Genomic DNA, 21,628 nt, shown 5'->3' with positions numbered 1-21,628 from the left:
CATTGTTTTCACTCTAGCCCTCCAGCCTGATGGGAAACATGGCCAAATGAGCATAGCACAGCGGGAATCTTCTCACTTCCTTCCTGAGGGATACGGGATGGTGTAAAGAAAAAACCAAGGCATAAAGCAATCTATAACGGAAAGGATATTAGGTTCGGGAGCTGGGTGGGTCAAACATCTAATAAGTGTCCAACGTAGTCTAAATAACTTGCCAAGAAATTCTCTGAAGGGATTCAGTGCGTACGAATTATTATTTGGAACTAGGATGTTGATCTCTGACATTGATAGTCAGACTTCAGTGGTGAAAGAAAAAAGCTTTGACATCAAAGACCGTTTGGCTATTTTGCAGGACTTAAACAAAACAAGAAAAGACCTGAGCAACATAAAGTTGAAACAACAGCCAACAACCACTGAAGAACCACCACCTGTCCCAGCAAGACCTGTCTGGATTCCAAAAGTCGGGGATCTAGTCAGGGAAAAGATCGCGGTAAAGAAGGAATTTGGGCCTTCTTACAGAAAAGCAGTTCCTGTCTTGTCTATCAACGGGACAAGATCAGTTGTACTACCGCCACTTGCTGGTAAAAAGGAGAACCGAGTTGTATCCATCGACCTGGTTAAACCACAATCATGTGGCCGATAACAAACAGTAGGCCAAGTGGACTCCCAATAAGTAGCCGAACACCAAGGTTTGCTACCAGTACAGAGGTCCTAACTAGAGGCTCATCACATTCGAAACGCCTACAGAAGAACAACAAAGACTATGCAACAATGCAATAGAACTCAGACCTCTGAAAACCCAAATAAAAACATTTAGCAGAGACACACCAATCTATAATGAAGTACCAAGCGAAAATGCAAGAAACAGTAATCCTGAACCAATTGGAACAATTGACAGAACTGCATCCGGCTACTTCATAAACTTCGATGATTCCTCTGAAGGCTTCAGTGAATCAAAGACACAGCCATCATCAAAAACCTTTAAAGATAAAGCTAAAGAACTTTTGAAACAACTGAAAGAAACATATCTGATTTCTCCATGGATCGAATTTTGGGTGGGTTTTGGTGCATTTATCCTCATACTTTGGCTCATCATGGTACTTACTTTGGGACGCTTCATTGAGGGAAAATATGCTAAAATGGACACAGCAAGTCAGAAAATCAACTTGATCCTCAAACCACACACATCTTCACACGTCGAGAAAAGAGAACTTTCTTCAGTCAACTTCACAGCCAATCCGATACCGGGTGGGGTAGCCTGGGACAACACTGACTATGAAATTTATGGTCCGGTCGAAATCCTGAAATATCCACACCAAATTAAGATCTCATTGAGTGACTTTGAAAAACCAAGCTCATTTGCTGATGATTGGGACTTCGAAAGCATTAATAATATGATGTCTGACTTAGTAATGTCTGCTAAATTTACCAAACATGATTATTTGCAGGGTTCTACAAATTATGATAGTATGTACTGTTATAACCACTATGGTAACCATTTTTTACATAGATCTGCACAACCTAGAAATGTTTTAAATTATAATCAATGGGAACATTGTGCAACCCCTCCAAAAGGAAGCTCAAGAACCTTTTATGACAAATATTCATATTTTTCAGGTTTTAACACAAGTAATGCTGAAGCATTTTATTTCAAATTGTCAAACAAGACAGGAACTAAGACCATGATAACAAACACAAAATTGATATATTCAGACTCATTCTTTGAAAAAATGAATACTTTTGGTTTTGATTATTGGGACAAAAATGTTGAATTGAAAAGTGTTTGGGGTACAAAAGAATGGCAAGTGCAGGGTATAGAATCTTTGTTTAGAGCCTGCATGATCCCAGAACAAATGATATTTTTAAATGACACTGTTCAACAAACTACCTGTCTTGGCCTAGCCAAAATCAAAGACTTAAATAAACCGTCTATTCCAAAACCAACAATGTACAGCAATAGCTCTATAGATGAAGAGATAGACGTAAATTATGTATTAAACCAAAACAGAACACATCCAGATTGGAAACAGTGGTTGATCTGGCCCACAGATACTAATAACTGTCAAGACAGATTCCTGAACAAAACACAGGGGTTCAAAATGACCAGGCCAGACCCTAGATATCCTCAAAGACATCACCCGGGGATAATAACCACCTACAGTGTGGGCAAATTATGCCTTCAATGGCTACAAACTTCCACACTGACAGAAATTAAGCAACACCTAACTTTACTTACTGATGGTGCTGACTTGCGTGATTTCATTATGGGACCGCGCAAACAGCGTCAAAAACGTTTCATAGCAGCCTCTGTATATGCAGCATACAATGAGGCCTGGAAGGTTACTCAAATTGAAACAGCAGAGAGAATACGGGAAATTGACCGTATTAATTTGGAAAAATCACTTTCTGTAGTGGACAATGGGTTAATGACTCTGTCCTCCAGAATTTTTTCTTTGGACAGCATTGTGTCTTCAGCAATCGACATATTATCGCAAGACTTACTGTTATTACAACACGGTCAGTCTCAATTGCGTTCTATTGTACAGCTTGGCTGGACGTTACAAAATCTACGCTCAGGCTATGTGCCTTGGCGTTTAATCAACACAACGTCACTATTCCAAATCTTTAACCTTACTGATAGACAAATCAGTATGGCACAAAAGGGTGCTGATTATACAATCTTGAGCATTGAAAAACTCGAAAGATTACCAGTGACAATGTCAGAACGACCTGTCAGTGAATGGATAATACATGGGATAATAAATATTCCAATCTCAACCTTCAGGTTTCAATACTGCCAAAAATATATACAGGCTGGCATGTACAAGAAATTGGGAAAGGGGTACATTAAAACAACATGGAACCTGCCCTATTCACATGCATGTGTCAGTAATAAAGGACAGAAAGTGTTTCTTAGTGGCAATAATTGTGCGATGTCACTAAGCGGCACGCTTCTGTGTAACGGAATTAGTTTGCATGGAGCCTGTGAAGGGAACTCAAATAACCTTTCATGTCACCAGCAAGGCGCACCTGCAACAGAGATTGAACCATTCTTTCAAAGACTCTATAATGGGAGTTACATTCTAATTGTAGATCGCAGATGTTGTAGTCTTATGCCCGGGACTCCTTATCTCGTAACTACGACTGCGAAGGTCAAGTGCTGTGGACACTCATTGTTCCCCAGCTCCTTTCCAGACAGGGAGGCAAGGGCATGGCCCAACTTGAAAATTACTTCTATTCGAATAGATACTTTAAGCAGAATGAAAACAGTGCTTCTTCAGACGCCTACAAGGCTCACGTCATCAAAAGAAACGTATGATCTACAAGTCGCAAGGACGACTGCAGAGATACATTCATTGTTATCAACTAATTCCCCCATACATTTCGCAGAAATCCTGAATGAAATCTTAAATATTTCTGATACCAATGGGGTCTCAAAGGTATTTAAGACAGTATTTTCGATGGCATTAACACCATTCAAAGCCATACTGGGTATTTTTCCAGATTTCGTCCATTCGATTTTTGGCGGACTTCCCCTGATCTTGGGACTAATTGCAGGAATACTATTCTTAGTCCTTATTTTTCGTTATGGCAACCCATGTCACAGACAAAACTCTTGCGACAAGGGAAGAAACAATCCTAGCCATTGGATACCGGGACCGGATATCAAAAATCCTGGGACTCTCCCGGCTTAGAGACCTGAACATGACTTGGTTTCTATCATTTCGACCAATGTGGCAAAGATGTGTTTTACCTGTATTAAGGTGTCTGCTATGCGGAGAAGAATGCGTGTTAGACACCTGTCTAACGCTACAATCGGATGCGCCAATGGATGCAGAAACATTGTTGAGCCCGATCAAGGTTCACGCTTTGTGCTGCCCTCAAAGGCTACCAATCCTGATGACGGCATTCGTGGAAGCTTCACCACTACGATTAAGGGGTAGTGAAGTTCAAGATGAAAGCAGCATCGAACAGGTACGACCTTCTGTCAGCAATGCGAATCAGAATGTCAATGGAGACAATCATGCGCACGAATGCATGGTTACACCTTTTTCCGAGTTAGTGGAACTTTCCCAGGAAGCTGTTGACAGCTTTTTCGAAAGTCTAAATGATATGATGTTCTCACCAGAGCAGAAATAGAGACTTTTGAGCAAGCTCGCACCCGGCGTTCCCTGAATTCGGCCTTCAACTTTAAAAATAAAGTCACATGAACAATTTTACCTCCAGTTCACGGACAGCAATTTTTCAGCAGCCCCAAAATATTTTTGCATATTTTTCGGGACACTATCTTCTGCTTAAAGTAAGAACTATTCTTAGAGAACTAAGGTTTCTAAATTTTAGATAGCTTATAGACATTAGCTGCCCGCTGGTACGTTCATAAATATTTTATTGTGTGATGGAATGGTCTCGAACTTTTTTTCTGTATTAAGAGCCATTTCATGTGTAAATTCTCATATACCAAATAGCAATAATGTATACAAATGCGTGATTACTTTGGCGTTATTCTACAGCTTGAGTGCATACAATACATATGATTGCAATTCTTCCGTATATTTGAAAAATTTCAAGATGCATTTATGTATTTTGGGGTGGTAAGGTATACACTATACTCTATAGTATGTTTTACTATGCATAGATTAGTAAATATGTCCATAGTTAGCGTGGAGTAGGTGTGATGTATTCCTATAGGTTCTGAATCGATCCCCCTATTCCTGACCCTATTCTGGTTAAACAAACCAACAAGTTAACTAGCAGTCAGCCCATGAGGCAGAAAACCCCCATGATGCAGATACAGTTATCTGACGCAGTCACACTACGGCACAGGAACGTGTTATCTGATTAGGTCATAACGCTTGCGATCTAATTAGACAAGCGATATTCCTCCAGCCCCTGATAAGGCATACGGAGTTCTCATAACAAATCAAACCTATGACAACCTGGGCAAAACCCTGCGGCCATTGTTTTGATTTCACCGAGAACTTCAGCAAAAGAATGTGCTAACGAGCAAGTCGTATGACATCCTTATTGACGTATCTATGTCCATCCTTACGTCAATCTCGGCACCTTAAAGGTATAAATATTACCGATATTGCCCTATGCAAACACACGCGGTGGTGACGAGACGGAGCAGCCATACTTGCCGAAGCCCAGAGCAGAGCAGACCCCGCTGGCGCAGCCCCGCCTTCCTGACGCGCTGAGAACGAGACGCGCTGCTTTCTCCTGCCGAGAAATCCAGCACCGGCGCTTCCGGGTAGCCCTCGCAGGCAGCCTGGAATATCGAGACCAGAGAGAGAGATACCATCCCTCATTCATCCTTAATTCCAGGTACAGAACTGAATAACCCCTCGCAGAGAATTCTTTAGTTATTCACTTGGCAAAAACAAACTTAACTTAAACTGTAACTTTCTATTCCCGCCCACGTATTAGGCTTAGGTCAGGTACACGGGGTAGGCGTATTTAGAAACACCAGTTGAGTACGTTTAGTCAAATGTATATGTGTATGTAATATATTTTATTCATTTTAAAACATCTTATGGCTTAGAAACCATATCAATGTTTTTACAGTATTATTTTATACTTCTGCTTTTAATGTATGCACTTTACTTAACTATAAGTATTGCAATAATATCGATCCATTTCTCTTGTATGAGAAAAGAGACTGATCAATAAATAACACCTTTTTATTGAACACGCCCGTCTCTTCCTTTTCTCTACATTCTGATGAGACTAAGAATGCACGTACTGACTGAGTAAAATAAATTGCCTTTTGTTCACACGACTCTCGAGATACACTCTTGATTAGGGGAGAGCAAAGTTGTCATGTTCTATGGTTGTCAGAAACTAAATCCCTTCTTGTCTAATCAGGGAAGTTAATTCCTTCCTGAACATTCGAGAAAGTTTCTAGTGAACTCTGAGCTAGCTGGCAAACCCAAAACTTTAAGTCTAATATCGTCAGTAGTAGACCTAGTTAACGTCTGGTCTAGGCCTTTACTATTGAAGGTATTATTCCAATGCGCAGAGCCTATTGGGATAATAGGAACTACACTACAGCTGGAGTGGGGGAGCGTGTCGCAACGTTGGAAGAGCACGATGTGGGGACGGCAGAGGACATTCATCGACTCCAGCAAGACGAGATTCGTCTGACGGAGCAGAACCTAGACCTACAAGCCCATTCCGAGGACCTGGAGAATAGGTCCCGCCGCAACAACATTAGGATACGTGCAGTGCCTTGGAAGGGGGAGGGGTCGGACTTGCGGGAGTATGTGGAGGCACTCTTCAAGCATATCCTGAACGAGGACCTGCAAGCTATACGGATGGACCGAGTGCATCGTGTTGGATTAAAACGAGGTCCCAAAGCCCCTCCCCCTGATATATTGGTGTGTGTACATGACTTTCAACTGAAGTAGCGGATCCTTCGACGGGCACGCGACTTCAATCCCCTTCAATTCCGGGATCATCGCCCCTTGTTGTTTCAGGACCTGGCGGCCTCTACCTTGCTGAAACGGCGGGAATTCAAGCCTATCACCGCACATCTACGAGAGCAAAATGTGCCCTACTCATGGGGGCATCCATTCCGGCTCATCTTCAGGTGGGAGAACAAGCTGGTCCAGGTGCGCTCCTTGGCAGCAGCCTTGGACCTTTTGGGTTTGGAGCAGCCTGACCCCTCAACCGACGGTAGCAGCTCATCAAACAGACGACGGCGACGCTCTGCGGACTGGCAAAGAATGGGCAGGCCTGTGCCGGCGAGGAGACTTGACTTATCAGCAAGCATGCAGGAGAGGGGTGCTGCAGTTGCTTCAGTGGCCCTGGTGACTGAGGCGGGAACGGACGGTGGTGAGGGGGCCTCGTGAGGCCCGGAGAGGGTCGATTGCAGGCGCCGGAGGGGGCTACCCCTACGAGGTAACACTTGTGCTTTATGTCCCTGCTCGTGAGGGAGTCCGACAACAATACTGACTGGTGCCATGTCCCCCTATCCTTAGGGCCTGTAATATTCTGTTTTTTGTATTGTGTTTTTCTTCTTGGGGTTTTGGGGGGGTTGGGAGGGTGGGTTGGGGGGGTAGTGGTGGTAGCAGGGGACTGATCATCTATGGCATGGAGCTGGTTGAGGGGTCCGCACGTACATGGTGGGTCAGTGGGGGGGGGGGACACACGAAGGATGTTGGATCTGGCTCGATTGGGCGGCTTCGGGAAAAACTGGTTATTGGGGTGAGATGGAGGGTGGAGGAATCAACCACTCGCCAGCTCAGTGTGGATGGTTGGGGCGGGTGGCCCCTGAGGAGCATTGCCGCTGGTTCTTTCAATGATGCCTATTACTCTAGGAACGTGGAATGCTAAGGGGCTGAATTCTTCCCAGAAGCGCCAAAAGATTTGGAAATATATCATTGACCACCAGTTAGATGTAGTTGGCCTTCAAGAGACCCATCTGGCTAAATCAGACGACTCACGCCTTAAGCACAAACAGTTCCCACTTATTTATAGGTCCTCCGCCTCCACGAAACAGAGGGGAGTGGCCCTCATGTTCCGCGCAGCTTTACACTTCCAGCCGATGGGTGTACAAAGTGATAAGGAGGGGCACTGGGTCATGGTGAAGGGCCTACTGCGGGGCAGACTGTGCACCTTTCTCGTAATATATGCACCCAACACTGGGCAGAATGGATTCCTCCAAATCCTTTTGGGGAAAGTCATTGATTTTGCTGAAGGGCCATTGATTGTCATGGGGGACTTTAATCTGGTGTGGCAGAAAGACCTAGATAGCACTTCTTCACAGATATACGACATGGGCTCGTTTTCCTCTCACACGCAACAGAAGATTTTAGACATGGGCCTTTTTGATGCATGGCGCTCCCTATACCCCCAATCTAGAGACTACACTTTCTTCTCCCACGTCCATCGCTCTTATTCACGACTTGACCACTTCTTCTTGAGCCAATCTCCCCGAGGTGATCTCCACGAGGCCAAGATTTTTCCACTATCCGTTTCCGACCATAGCTTGCTCGCGGTGTGCCTTCATTGGGGCGTGAGGAGTGGGGCCAACACTAAATGGTATTTCCCGGCATCCCTGGTTCGGGACAAGTCCTCCTGTAACACTCTGCGAGGAGTCATATCTGAATTTTGTGCACTTAATGATCCGGGGGACACTTCAGTTTTCAACACGTGGGACGCCTTTAAAGCGTGTGTTCGCAGGAAGTGCATGGCCTTGAATGCTGCTCTTAATAGACAGTGGTCGGGAAAGGGAGCAACTATAGGAGGAGCTCTCCATTCTAGAGAAAGCACACAAGGAGAACCCCTCCAGACAAGCATTGCGACAGCTAACGGCAGTTAGAGGTAAACTCCGGGCGCATTACAACAACAGGGCAGAATACACGTTGCTAAAATTAAGATGTCTTTCCTACTCCCAGGGTAACAAGGTAGGGAGGCACCTCGCTAGGCAGCTCCGGGACAAGAGGGAGCGGGAATACATTGGGGGAATTCAGGACACTCAGGGGGTACTGACACACCAAGATGAGGCGAAGGCTGAGCTCTTTGGGGCCTTCTACAAGACCCTTTATTCGTGAGACTCTCTTGATGTCGACGCGCAAAACGAGTATCTGCAGAGACTAGCGCTGCCCCAGGTGTCAGCGGAATGGAATGAAACACTCTCTGGGCCCTTCACTAGGGAAGAGGTGCTGGCTGCCATTAAGGCCTTGAAAGCCCATAAGGCTCCGGGGCGGATGGGTACACGGCCATTTTCTATAAGAGTTTTGCCTCTGAACTTTGCCCGTACTTAGTTCGGTTGTTCAACAGCATGGCGGACGAGGGCGAGACCTCGGGCACGATGGCTGAAGCTCTAATATCTATCATACCCAAACCCGGGAAAGACTCTAGTAAATGTGCCTCCTATAGGCCAATTGCCCTCTTGAATCTAGATGCGAAACTGTACTCCTCTATCATTGCTCAACGATCTGATGCCGGCACTCATACACCCGGACCAATCAGGATTCATTAAAGGGCGACAGACCCACGACAACACGAGGCGAGTGATACACCTGATTGAAAAGGCCAATAGGTTCAAAATCCCGGTAGTTCTGGTGGGGCTTGATGCCGAGAAGGCGTTTGATAGGGTGGACTGGGGTTTTGTATTCCGGACGTTGACCGCCTTTGGCTTCTCCTCTAAATTTTTGACAATGATTCAGGCGAACTACCTCTTCCCCAGGTCCAGGGTAGCGGTGAATGGGCGCCTGTCTTCCTTCTTTGAACACTCACGGGGCACCAAGCAGGGATGTCCCCTATCGCCTCTGCTTTTTGCCCTAAGCATAGAGCCGTTAGCACTGGCGGTGAGAGCCAACCCCGACATCCACGGCCTACCCTTCACTGGGGAGTCACACAAGATCACTCTCTTTGGGGACCATGTCCTCCTCTCCCTGTCTGATCCGGCCCACTCCCTTCCCCATGTGCAAGCTGAACTGGAGCGCTTTAAAGCGGTGGCGGGGTTCAAAGTCAACTATGACAAATCTTACGTCCTTAACCTCACACTCCCCCAGTCTGAAGCCCTCCGTCTCAGATCGCTGACACCCCTTCCGTGGGCCGATTCCTCTATTCAGTACTTGGGGATCCACCTGACCCCCATGCTGGGGAAACTCTACTCTGCCAATTTCCCTCGCTCTTAGCCAAGATTCAGGCCGACTTGGCCCGATGGAAGACGATGTTTATATCTTGGCTGGGGAGGATCCATGCAATTAAAATGACCCTTCTTCCCAAATTATTGTACTTGTTCCAGGCCCTCCCCATTGCACTCGACGGGGACTTTTTCTGGCGCATGAAATCCATGATGTTACGCTTTATCTGGCAAGGGAGTAGAGCACGCTTCTCCTTTGCCGTCTTGCGCAGGCCAAGGAGGGAGGGAGGCGTAGGGCTACCTGATATTCATTTGTATTATAAAGCGGCGCAACTCCGAGTACTAGTAGAGTGGTCGCAACAAGAGTCAGAAAAACACTGGTTACACATGGATCGGAGCATTGCAGGAGGGTCGATCTGGGATTTGGTTTGGAAGCCCAAGAGCGACAGGCCCCAAAATGCGTATATCAGTACCCCCACTAGCACCACTCTGAAGGTCTGGGACTCAGTCTCCAAGGATGACAGGTGGACTACCTTCCCCTCTCCCTTTACGCCCATAGACTTTAACCCCGCCTTCCCCCCAGCGTTGACCGAGGGCCCCTTTGATGCTTGGAAGGAGGGAGGTTGTCTGGCACTAACACACCTGTTCCATAAATTTGATCCGCTCACCTTTGACAACTGTAGGAGGGATTACGGGGTTCAGGAGAATGAACAATACCACCACCATCAATTACTTCACTGGGCGCTGTCCCCTCAGATGAGAGATGCAGCTACACGGCCCCTCACAAAGTTCGAATCCTTCTTGACCAAGACTTCCTCCATGAAGGGTGCCATCACCCTTTTATATGGGTTCCTACTTTTCACTGCAATTTCCTAGGCCTCGATACATGTCCCTGTGGGAGGGGGTCCTTCAACAGGACATTTCTGACACGGAGTGGACACACCTATGGACAGATATAGCCAAGTTTAATCACTCCGTGGAACTCAGGGAGGCACACATGAAAACCATGATGGACTGGTACCTACACCCCGCTAAGCTGAGACAGATATTTCCTGGCACCTCTGATAGATGTTGGAGGGGTTGTGGGCTTTTGGGGGACTTTCAACATATTTGGTGGGACTGCCCCATTATTCGCCCGTTCTGGGAGGAAATCCTTGCCCAAATTAACGATATGTTGGGATATCCCATTCCTACCTCAATGGCCTCTACCTTACTGGGTCTCCGTGATCCCTGTCTCGAGCATGTGTTTCCGTTGCGGAAGACCGCGCTCTGCCCACCGCTCACGAGGCCGGTAGTGTGGGAACCTTCTTGCTTTGTTTATCTCGGAGTGCGCATCTACCATGACACAGTGGACCTCCTTGAGGGGAATGTGGGGCGCTGCATCCGTGCGTTGAGGGGTAGTATGGAATTCTGGGCGTCCCTTCCGCTGTCAGTGTTGGGTCGTGTTGCGCTGCTGAAAATGGTGGCGCTCCCGCGGTTGCTCTATTATTTTAGGACATTGCCGATATGGATCCCGCAGAGGGTCTTCAGGGAACTGAGGACGTTGGTGACAGGCTTTCTCTGGGGCCAGGGTCGCCGGAGAGTGGCGCTGACCACATTGATGAGACCCAAATGTGAAGGGGGGATGGCAGTCCCCGACTTTGAGTTATACTATCTGGCGGCGCAGCTCCAGATCCTGACTCAAAATGTGGCGAGGGAGTTTAGGGGGCCTGATAGCGGCCGGGGGATCGGAGTTCAGAGGCATGTCTTATCGGCAGTCGTGATGCAACAGAGACTGGCTGATAGGGATCTTACGATGGAGGAGAGGACGCTTAGACTGTGCTGGATTCGGCATCTGAAGAGGGCTGGGAAGCGCCGGCCGTATGCTCCGGAGATCCCGCTGGGAATGCTGACTGCCTTGCCGCATGGCGGTGATTGGTCCCAACTGCTAACGTGGGAAGACCTGGGTTTGCAGATGGTGGGAGACCTCTATGTGGATGGGACGCTGGCCCCATTTCGGACTCTGCAAGAGCAATTTGGCCTGCCGAATGGTACCTTCCTGTTGCATGCGGCGGTTACCGCTGCGATGCAGCGGCATTGGGGAACTGGACTGGTAGAACCGGAGCTAACGATGGCTTGCCAATACGTAGTGATGGCCGCGGGTACCGTCAAGGCGGTGACCTGCCTCCACAACAGAATGTTGAACGAGGGACTGGTGCCTTTGGCTGAGTTGAAATCACGATGGGAGGCCAGCATAGGTAAACCAATCCCAGACACCGTATGGGCCCAGGTGCTGCACAGGACCTGGAAAGGTACGAGGAACGCGAGGTTTCAACAGGTGCATTTTTTTGTTATTCATCGAGCGTATTTGACTCCGGATAGGTTGCGTCGACACTTTCAGGTGCTTGATGCCGAGTGTCCCAGATGCCTAGTGTCTGCGGTGGATCTGGACCACATGCTGTGGGGGTGCCCGAGATTAGGGTCTTACTGGTCTGAGATAGGGACCGTCCTGCAGGCGGTTACGGATAGGGAGGTGGAATTTGACATGGCCGCATGCCTGCTCCTTTGGTTCCCGCACACTAAAAAGACCAAGATAACGAGCAAATTCATTGGGTTGGGTTTAATACTGGCGCAGCGGGAAATTACTTGGCACTGGAAGACTAGAGAGGGGCCGTCTGTGCGGCGCTGGCAGAATGAGTTGCTGAAATGGTCGGGCTGTGAGAGTGTGCTACGGATGCGTCAGGCAACTAGAACTGGTAATGAGAAGTGTTTGGAACTGGCACGGTCCTGGGAGCTGGTGGTACAAGCCTTACGGGACTACTTGACAGGGGGCGAAGACTCTGATTAGATATGGGACGGGATTCCATGGCACTGTTCGAATGTCAGAACTTCCTGGTGGTTGGTACCCTAGAGCAGGAGAGGAAAGTTGGAGCCCGCATTAGCAGCAGTTGGTGGGGAGGGGGGGACGTAGGGAATGGGTCGTGGGAGGGGTGATTAGCAGGCTCCGCAGCAGCCTCCCGGATTCGGGGGCCCTGGGAAGTATTCATGAAGATTGGGAGACGTACTGGTGGAATGACCTAGCGCGGGCTGGAAAGGGGTGAATAGGTTGTTCTGGGATAAAAGCAGTCACGATGTGTTGCATTCGACCTATGGCCCGACCAGGGCGCACATTGAGGTGCCTCTAGTGAACTGATTCATTGATACGCCGCCCGGCCTCCGGGATGTGGGCTTATCGGCTGTGTGTTGTGGTACTATCTCTTGAATGTTGAGGGCCGTCAATGTACAGGTTGGCCTGTTGCTATTGCTTCTTCATGATTCTGCAATAAAAATATATTTCAAAAAAAAAAAAATCCCTGTCTCGAGCATCAGACTAAGGCAGACAAGAGGATTATGTGGCTCAGCATCGGGGCCACCAAGATCACCCTGGCCGCAGCGTGGAAAAGGAAGGAGGCGCCAGCCACCTCTCTTTGGCATTCGCGACTTTGGAGGCTATTGGGTATGGAGAGGATGGCTGACATCTTTTTGGATGATTTTAAGAACTTTGAATTCCGCTGGGGCCCACTGGTTGCTTTCCTCTCCAAGGGTCTTCCGTCCGTTGTGTGTCCTGCTAGTGTTAGAGCCCTCCACCTATTCCAACTGTGTGCTCCTAACAATACACGTCTCGACCTTTGTCCTCTGTAAATTGCTACCGCCACTTGGGAGGGGGGAGGGTTGGGTTGAGGGGAGGGATTTTATTGTATTTTGTTGTTGTCACTGTGACTTCCCTCATATTGTTCCTCTATGACATTGCCTGCCAAGGAATTGCACACAGGGAAGTTCCGATTGACTCAGCGACAGTGGCGGCTGTCTACTCTTGCCTGGGGAATATAAGTTCTCAGCCGCGCCGCTATGAGGCCATTCGTCTTGAACTTTCATTGATCCCCCACTTCCATTGCCGGCCGTCTGGTATTCCCCATAGAAGTCAGGAACTGCACTGTCCAGCGAATTACTCTATATATCAGGGGTATGACTAAAAGGAGCTTTGTCCGGAGTAACATGCTACACTCGGGCTGTGTTTTAGTGCTACCCCCTGCGTGGGACGATGTGCGGGATTGTCGCATGTTTTTGTGTTTAAAAAAAAGTCAATAAAAATACCTTTGACAAAAAAAATGAATGAGATATAATGGCTCATTCCACAATTGGGGCCTCATCAGTATGTGCGGACGCAAGAGGCTCAAGCTGACCTTGGGCCCAGGCCAGAAAAGGTTCCCAAATGTTGCGGAGCCTGGAGGTCGGGGCATGAGTTCCCAAAACGTGTTCTGTTGTGTGTGGGTGGCCGTATGTAACATCACTCATCCATCCCTTGACTGAGGGCACCCTTTTCCTCCCCCAATGTATTGCGACCTACCGTTTGGCAAAAAGCAGGAGAATAGCAGGTAGCTTAAGCTGCTTAGGCAGTGTTTCTTTAACATAGCCGAGTAGGCCCAAGGCGGGGGTCGGGACATCCGATCTTCCAATAATTTGATTCACTACTGTGAATATTTTGGACCAGAATTCAGGATTCCGAGGGCAGTCCCATGCTACATGTAGGAATGTAGCAGGAGTGTAATTGCAGCACCGGCAGCTATCGTCCTCCCTCAAACCCATACGGCACATACCCACAGGTGTCCTATAGTACCTATGCAGATATTTAAAGTGCATCAATCGGAGTCTGTAATTTGGGGAAAGTTCGGTGAGTTGCCCGCAACAGAACTCTCACTGGGACTCAGTTAGCAGAGTAGTGAGCTCAGCGTTCCAGCACTGAAGTGACTTCGGTTTCACCAATGGGGCTGTGTTTTGCATTTGCGTATATAGGCGTGTTATGAGTTTACGGGGAGATGGGTATTTCAACAAATTCTCCAGTGCAGGCAACGGTGGAGGGGCCGCCGGGAAACCGTCCCATAGGGCACAGCATGCCGCACGCAGTTTATGATACAAAAATAGCTCTGCAAACGGTACAGTCTGTCCCTCCTCTGCCTCCGGGGGGGGCGGGGCAGTTAATTACAGAGGAGGCTAACAAACAAGACCCAACAATAGACTTTATAAAAAAACATCACATGAGATTTGAAGACAGAATAGCCCAAAACATTTGCTTGACCCTGGTGTGGTCGGAATCTCTAACAGTAATCACCATTGGAAAATCCCACAACTAAGATGCTCTTGTTTCCTTGTGCAGGAATAAAATTCTTCCGTTCTCAATGGTGGTTCTGGTTAATATGACTCTGATATTTCATCAATTTGGACCTGAACAACTTTATTCTCAGGCAAAGATATGGGAAACTGCATTGCAAGGCTGATTGTGCTCATCCCCAAATGACTGTTGTCCACAAACCTTGATCTTGAGCAAGACATTCACAACAGATCATCTAGACAAGTCCTGCAATCCTCCAAGGACACATCTGTGACCAGCAGCGTTTGGTGCACTGGTTCCCTATGCCAGACAATTTCTCTACCAAATTTTTCACTGAAAATCCAAGAACACTTGTGAGGATAACTGAAGGAGGTCCACAATGCTATCAAAATATTGAGGCCAGTGCCTCATTTTGAAGGAAATGTCTTGTACGTTAGGCTCAGGGAAAAGTTACAATAGAGGATGTCAGGAGTCCTAGATGACAAAGAACACTTTGTGCTCAAAGAGAGAGCTGTGTGCTAAATAGATGTACTGTCTGTGGCATATGCTTATATCAATACTTTGTAGGGAAAGCACTAGCTATCCAGGTAGGAAACAATTGAATACTGTTCTGAGGTGTGCCGCCACTGGAAACTTTGTAAAGGCCCTTAGGTCTTTAGTAGCTCTGACAAAATCAAAATGCCATGTGTCTTAAGTGTTGCAGGATCCAACAATTAATGGCACAACTAAGATACTTATGTCAAAGAAGGAGTCAAGGTAACTAAGGTCTAAAGTATGACTATTCCATTATACCGTAGCACTGCTTTAGAGTATCCTACATGTGATGAAGCCATGAAGGGATTTCTGGTGAGAAAGTAAAAAGATACTTCTACGTTCACTGGTCTTGACTGGTAGAGAGTGGCTTAATGAAGTGGCCTCTTTGAGAAGAGTTTTGGTATTGAAGATAACTTTCAGAGGGATGCTCCAAACAAGTAGCTGCATACACATGGAGTGAATTGGAGGAGTTTAGGAGAAATGCACTAATAGCTGCTTCATTTTTATTATGACTGACTGTGAGGTGAAACCCTTAGTTGTGAGAAATTGCAAGGGTGGGTTTGTAGAGAGTTTCAATATTGTTTTGGTGCCTTATCCGAGGTCAGGAAGCATGACTCAAACTTGTCACAGCCAACACATTCTGGCATGTGTGTAGCAATGCAAAGAGTGGCATAAACAGGGAGCATTTTGGGTGTCTTGACGTTTGGAGGTTAGATTCAAACAGGTTGCAGCAGACCTATCTCAGTGCTTGGGATGATGCAGAGAGTGGTCCGACAGACTGGGCAACTTGTTGAGTATATTTATTTTTCCACTGGGGCACAGCTTTGGAAAACTGGCTGTGGATATGAAGGCTGAATAGGGGGAAGGGTTGGTTGTCTTGTGTGAAGTTTGACGGTCCACAATTTGATACATGACTACCAAACCCATGCACACAATCATGGTGAAAGATGAGGAGGGTACAAAGGTTGCACACTGAGCCATCCTTTATACAATTAAATTACTAACACATTTACTTGAAAAGCCTGGAGCCCTCCTTTTGTGTAAGAAACACTCAAACGCATTGGTTTTGCAGATCTATTCAAATCCATTTTAAAATGATGCAAACATTATAACCACCAGCAAAGAGGCAGACAATTCCACAAGAATCTAGGAAGTCACTAAAGCTATGCAAGTTTGTTAGGCTTTCTGTGTTTACCCACAAGGGACAAAGAGTCTCCTCTTAATGGAAATAGAACCAGATGTATACTCCAAGAACACATGTGTTTCCATGTGTGACCAATGGGTGTGGACTTCACACTGGCTCCCAGTACTGTACCATCCACACCCTCCTCTCCCAAACAACATTACCTAAACATGTGTTGTATTTGTTGTAAACAATGGTGACATGCTCAAAGCCATGAAATCACATTCATTTGTCATGTGGGTCAGTGAGTGACACACAAAGGCACATATGTTAAAAGGATTTAACTAAGAATCTCTAGAAACAAACAATATGAGACAGAGCTCAGTAAGAACACCATGCTGCTTTATTGGCATTAAAAGTATTGATGCACAGAAAAAGAAAAAACACATTAAGTGTGCCCAGTCATAGCCTCAGTAGAGATAGGTTTTGCCACAATGTAAAGTTGGAGTGCACAGCTTGCTACCTTTGGTGTCACCTGGTAGGTATGTTTAACATATTTCCATTGTATGTGGCGGGGATGAGATCCTACAAGTTTTCATAGGTGGGGAGGAGAAAGACAACTAAGTTTCAACACAAGGGGAGTTAGGGGCACTTAGCATGGGATACACCTATCAATTAATCAAAAAAGCACTAACATACCAGTAGGTCTTCTATGACACAACTAATACTAGAGAGACACCATGCTGGAAGACCCCCCCTCTCATCCCTCAAAGGGTAGAAATGTCTGCATAGTGTAATTCCCCCTCGGAGATCCCCACGTAAGATGCATGTGCAACAAAAAGAGGTATAACATTTTTGGGAACCTACACCATATGCAATACCCACAAAGCACTGGTACACAGCTCGCACAATAATGCTAATGATCACTAGTATTCAACAAGTGATGTGGTATCTACCACAGGCCCAGCTTCTTTTATAGTTGTGGTATTGTTAATTTACAAGGGTAAATTTTTTGTGATGGCCGATATCAAATTCATTATGAAAAGGTTGATAAGCTGCTTGTACTAGATATGGTGCTGTGGTGTGTGCATATTACGGCACCAAATAACACTCTGCCAACCCTATAATTTGAATGTAATCCTCCTCATACATGTTGTACATGATGCAAAGATCAATAAAATATGTTGAAAAAAGTCGGAAAAAAGTTATAAGGTATTTCCAAATGGAGGAAAGCAGTTTTAAGTTTGAAATGTCTGCACGGGAAAGTATTATTTATAAATAGAGAACTGCAATGGATGAACATGCTTCAGTCTTTCCGACGGTATAACAGCTAAAAACCTGATTCCTTATTAAAAGGCATCAGTGAATGCAGACTCTTTATGTACAACGTGGAAGTACATATTACAGCAACTGAGAAGAAATTACCACTTGCACAGCCAGACTCTGCTCAGCTACACACTGATGAACTGCCTTACTGGGGATACTTTCACCCACTTGCCATTATCTTTTACATTCTAAACATTTGATTTTGCAGGGCAAGACATACCTTTTTTCCCATATCTCACCTGCAAAGTGCGGACCTGCACCCGGTTCGGCTCCACTGTGTAAATGTTTTCTTCATGCATTGCAAGCACTGGAGACTCACAGGAAAAGGCGCCTAGAAAAACACAGGGAGACAACACAATGAGGATGAAAGACAACCATCACAGCACATAAATGACTGCAGTGCGAGTTTATCAGATCCACCATGTGAATACTGAGCAATCAGTAGTTTCGAACAGACAAGACAGTGGTGAGAATGGAAACTCTCTTTTTAAGAAAACCTAAATCAGGGACAGGGAATCCCTATCACCTGACAGCAGGACTACATTGTTTGGAATCAAGGACATGTTTAAATGTTTATTTTGTTGACTGGACAAGTAAACTAAACCCCTGAGCATAAACCCTTTGTTTGCCAATCTACAGTGTTCAATATGGTTGTGAGAAAGAGGATTTTCTGTTGTTGAGGAAGATATGCATCCAGATGTAAATGATGTTCAAAGTTGTACATGAAGTTCCTATATATGGTTCATTAAGGGAAAATCTTGAATGTTAGGGTGGACGCACCAAGGAAATGCAGTGGGCAGTAAACTCGACTTGCATTATCGACAGTATCCAATACAAAAAAACATGTACACATGTTGGCAAAACTATCAATTTGTGGCTATATGTAATGCCACCAGAATACGGTTTGATTATATGCAAATCCATGCAAAAGAATGGAAGCGAGGTTGACAAAAACCTTACAGTTTAAAATGCACCCACATAATATTTGCACAGTAAAAAAATTGACAAAACTCACAGGCAGCTTTGCTAGACTATTGCTCAATTTGAAAGGATAACTTTAAATAACTTTTCTCTTTAGTATAAAATCATAAAATGAATATGAAATGCCAACATTTTTTCAAAATAATAATGGAGAAATAGTGATAAAGACCATTAACGGAGTATTATAGGCAACATGTAAAAAAGTAGGGGCCTCATTCTTAATGAAAACCACAAATGTGCACCCACTGTTCTGGGATCAGGCATTGATTCAACTTTTAGAACTTCACATATTCCTGAAAAACGTTTGTGAATTCCATTTTAGCATGATCAAATATACACAATTAAATATACACATGTTAATTTGTTCAAATTCACTTGTTAAAACCTTTTTTACTTAAATTAGAAAATATTTTCATCCTGAAAAAAATATTTTCTGTAAACCCCAACCTTTTGTTTTTGGATATGGAGGTCTCTTCTAAGCCAGGAAAACATTTTACCCCTTCACATGTCAGGAGTACATTTTCAACCTTTTCCAGGATGGGAATGGGTCAGAGAGAGTTGGTGAAAGTCCTTAAATAGGAGTCATGCTAATATGAAGATTTTCTTGCAGGTAAACCCTTTCATGAGTGCAAAACCAACTTTTGTACATGTAATCTAAGCTTAAATCCGCAAATAGGTTTGAGAATCGGACCCGTAACATTTTTACTCAAACAAGACTTTGTGGAGATCATCTGGATTTAATATGGAAACCAGTCATTATTCTATTTCTTGGTTTGTGCTCACAAATATGGCAAGCAAAGAACTGAGGTACAGTGAATAGAAGTGATTTGCCCAAAAACTAAACAATGAGCGCAAGTGGAGAAGTTCTGATAGAGTGACTTCATTAATCCCAAATGGCAGCTAGGCACTGAATCACAAATACAATCATCTTTAATGTACAGAAACATTTAGTGAAATACAGTGAATGCTTAAATGTAAATGCCTTCGAAATTACAGCAATGGTAAATTAGAACAGTGGTATACCACGAACTCCACTACAATTGGAACTCTATCATAACAAAAGGGCTAGTTTATTCAAAGCCCGACTGTGATTAGAAAGCTGGCCGTTCATAAACAGTGTCTGAATAATCAAGTGACAGAAATGGAACTCTGGTGTATTCAGCATTAGGTATAATCAGAAGTGTTGCGCAATCAAAGCCTTGCTAGAATCGAAGGCTTGGCATGACATGAGCCCTGGCGGCATAAGAAAGGATATTATATGAGCTCTGATATTAAAATGGCATAATTTGTCAACTCACAGAATGGTATGAAATGGGACAAGATGATTTTTTTATGCAGGGAAAGTAGATGGATTTAATCCCTTGGACAAGTAAATGGTTTATAAAATTCCACGTCCATGATAACTTCTGTACCCATGGACAATTCTATTTGAAGGGGCTTCAAGTACAGCATATGATCATTTCTAAGTGAAAGAACAACAAAAAGGATATGCTAATATAAGCCCCAGTTTTAACATGGTAGCTATGCTGCGAAGAGAAATTACAATCTGGCCATGGTTTAGAGTTGATTAGAAGATATTGTATTAAAACATGTGCCTACACATGCCACATTCCTCTCAAAAAGAACGACAGCCTGGTGTTATTAATTTCAGGAGCATGCCCTGGTTCTAAGGGACTACATTATGAAAATAAATCTTTTATTAGAAGGGACCATGTTCTGAACTTTTAACATCCTTTAAAAGGAAAAACTTTAGTCTGAACAAACTAACACTACAGTTTGAACATACAAACATTCCTATCACTGATTATAACCACTAGACAAGATAGCTTTTCCCATCAGGAGGAGACAGTCTGAATAAAAAACAAATTCACTCCAGCAAGTTCACCAGCTGGAGATCCCTGTTGCAATTTTGCTGTTATCAATTCGGACAAAGAACTGTGTGGTCAAACTATCATTACTGGCCTCACATGCATTCCATCAAAGGGAAAAACATTTCAGCTTCAAGTCTCTAATCCTCAGCTCCAAAGTGAGAATCGGGAACTGCCATTTAAACAGTAAAATGGTAAGTGAGGATTTACCACACAAATGGATCACCACCTGACCTCAAGTGCTGTAACTGAGCTCATTGCTACTCACTTTTACCCGTTTCTTCTTCTAGACTAGATTGTCTAATTATACTTCTACCAATATGCTACCCTCCAATCCCATCAAATTACCCTATTTTCAGCCCCCGCTCCTCTACAGGAACCTAAAATTCTTCTAATCTATGTGTCACATAGTTTTTGTATAATACTCAATGGCCATAAAGAAAAGATGCCGCTACGTCCGTGTGAGGAGGATGCAACAGAGATCGAGACTGCAAGTCCCAGGGGGCCAGAGGACTTTGCCCACACCAGAGCCTGCTTGCGGGGATTACATAGCCCCTCGCCGCTCCCGCTAGGTGGGAGCCGCTTCGTCCATGTGAGGAGGACGCAACAGAGATCGAGATTGCAAGTCCCAGGGTGCCAGAGGACATGCCCACACCTGAGCCTGCTTGCGGGGATTACATAGCCCCTCGCCGCTCCCACTTCGTCCGTGTGAGGAGGACGCAACAGAGATCGAGACTGCAAGTCCCAGGGGGCCAGAGGACTTGCCCACACCTGAGCCTGCTTGCGGGGATTACATAGCCCCTCGCTGCTCCCGCTTCACGGGAGCCGCTTCGTCTGTGTGAGGAGGATGCAACAGAGATTGAGACTGCAAGTCCCAGGGGGCCAGAGGACTGGCCCACACCTGAGCCTGCTTGCGGGGATTACATAGCCCATCGCTGCTCCCGCTTTGCGGGAGCCGCTTGATCCGTGTAAGGAGGACACAACAGAGATCGAGACTGCAAATCCAATGGGGCCAGAGGACTTGCCCACACCTGGGCCTGCTTGTGGGGATTACATAGCCCCTCACCGCTCCTGCT

At 45.6% G+C, this 21,628-nt stretch overlaps 1 protein-coding gene across 1 annotated transcript in view; it reads right to left on the bottom strand.

Moving 5' to 3' along the window:
* The window catches only part of IFT140 (intraflagellar transport 140), a 1,386,753-nt gene that overhangs the window by 825,781 nt on the left and 539,344 nt on the right, over nt 1-21,628 (bottom strand). Inside the window, exon 12 of the mRNA XM_078662938.1 lies at nt 17,943-18,034. Within this exon, the coding sequence (XP_078519064.1) occupies nt 17,943-18,034 (92 nt within the window). The remainder of the gene's footprint in view (nt 1-17,942; nt 18,035-21,628) is intronic.

This window comes from Lissotriton helveticus, chromosome 10, assembly GCF_964261635.1.
Source record: "Lissotriton helveticus chromosome 10, aLisHel1.1, whole genome shotgun sequence".
Classification (NCBI taxonomy): domain Eukaryota; kingdom Metazoa; phylum Chordata; class Amphibia; order Caudata; family Salamandridae; genus Lissotriton; species Lissotriton helveticus.
Note: the sequence above shows the minus strand (reverse complement) of the source record. Positions and strands in the feature narration are given on the sequence as shown.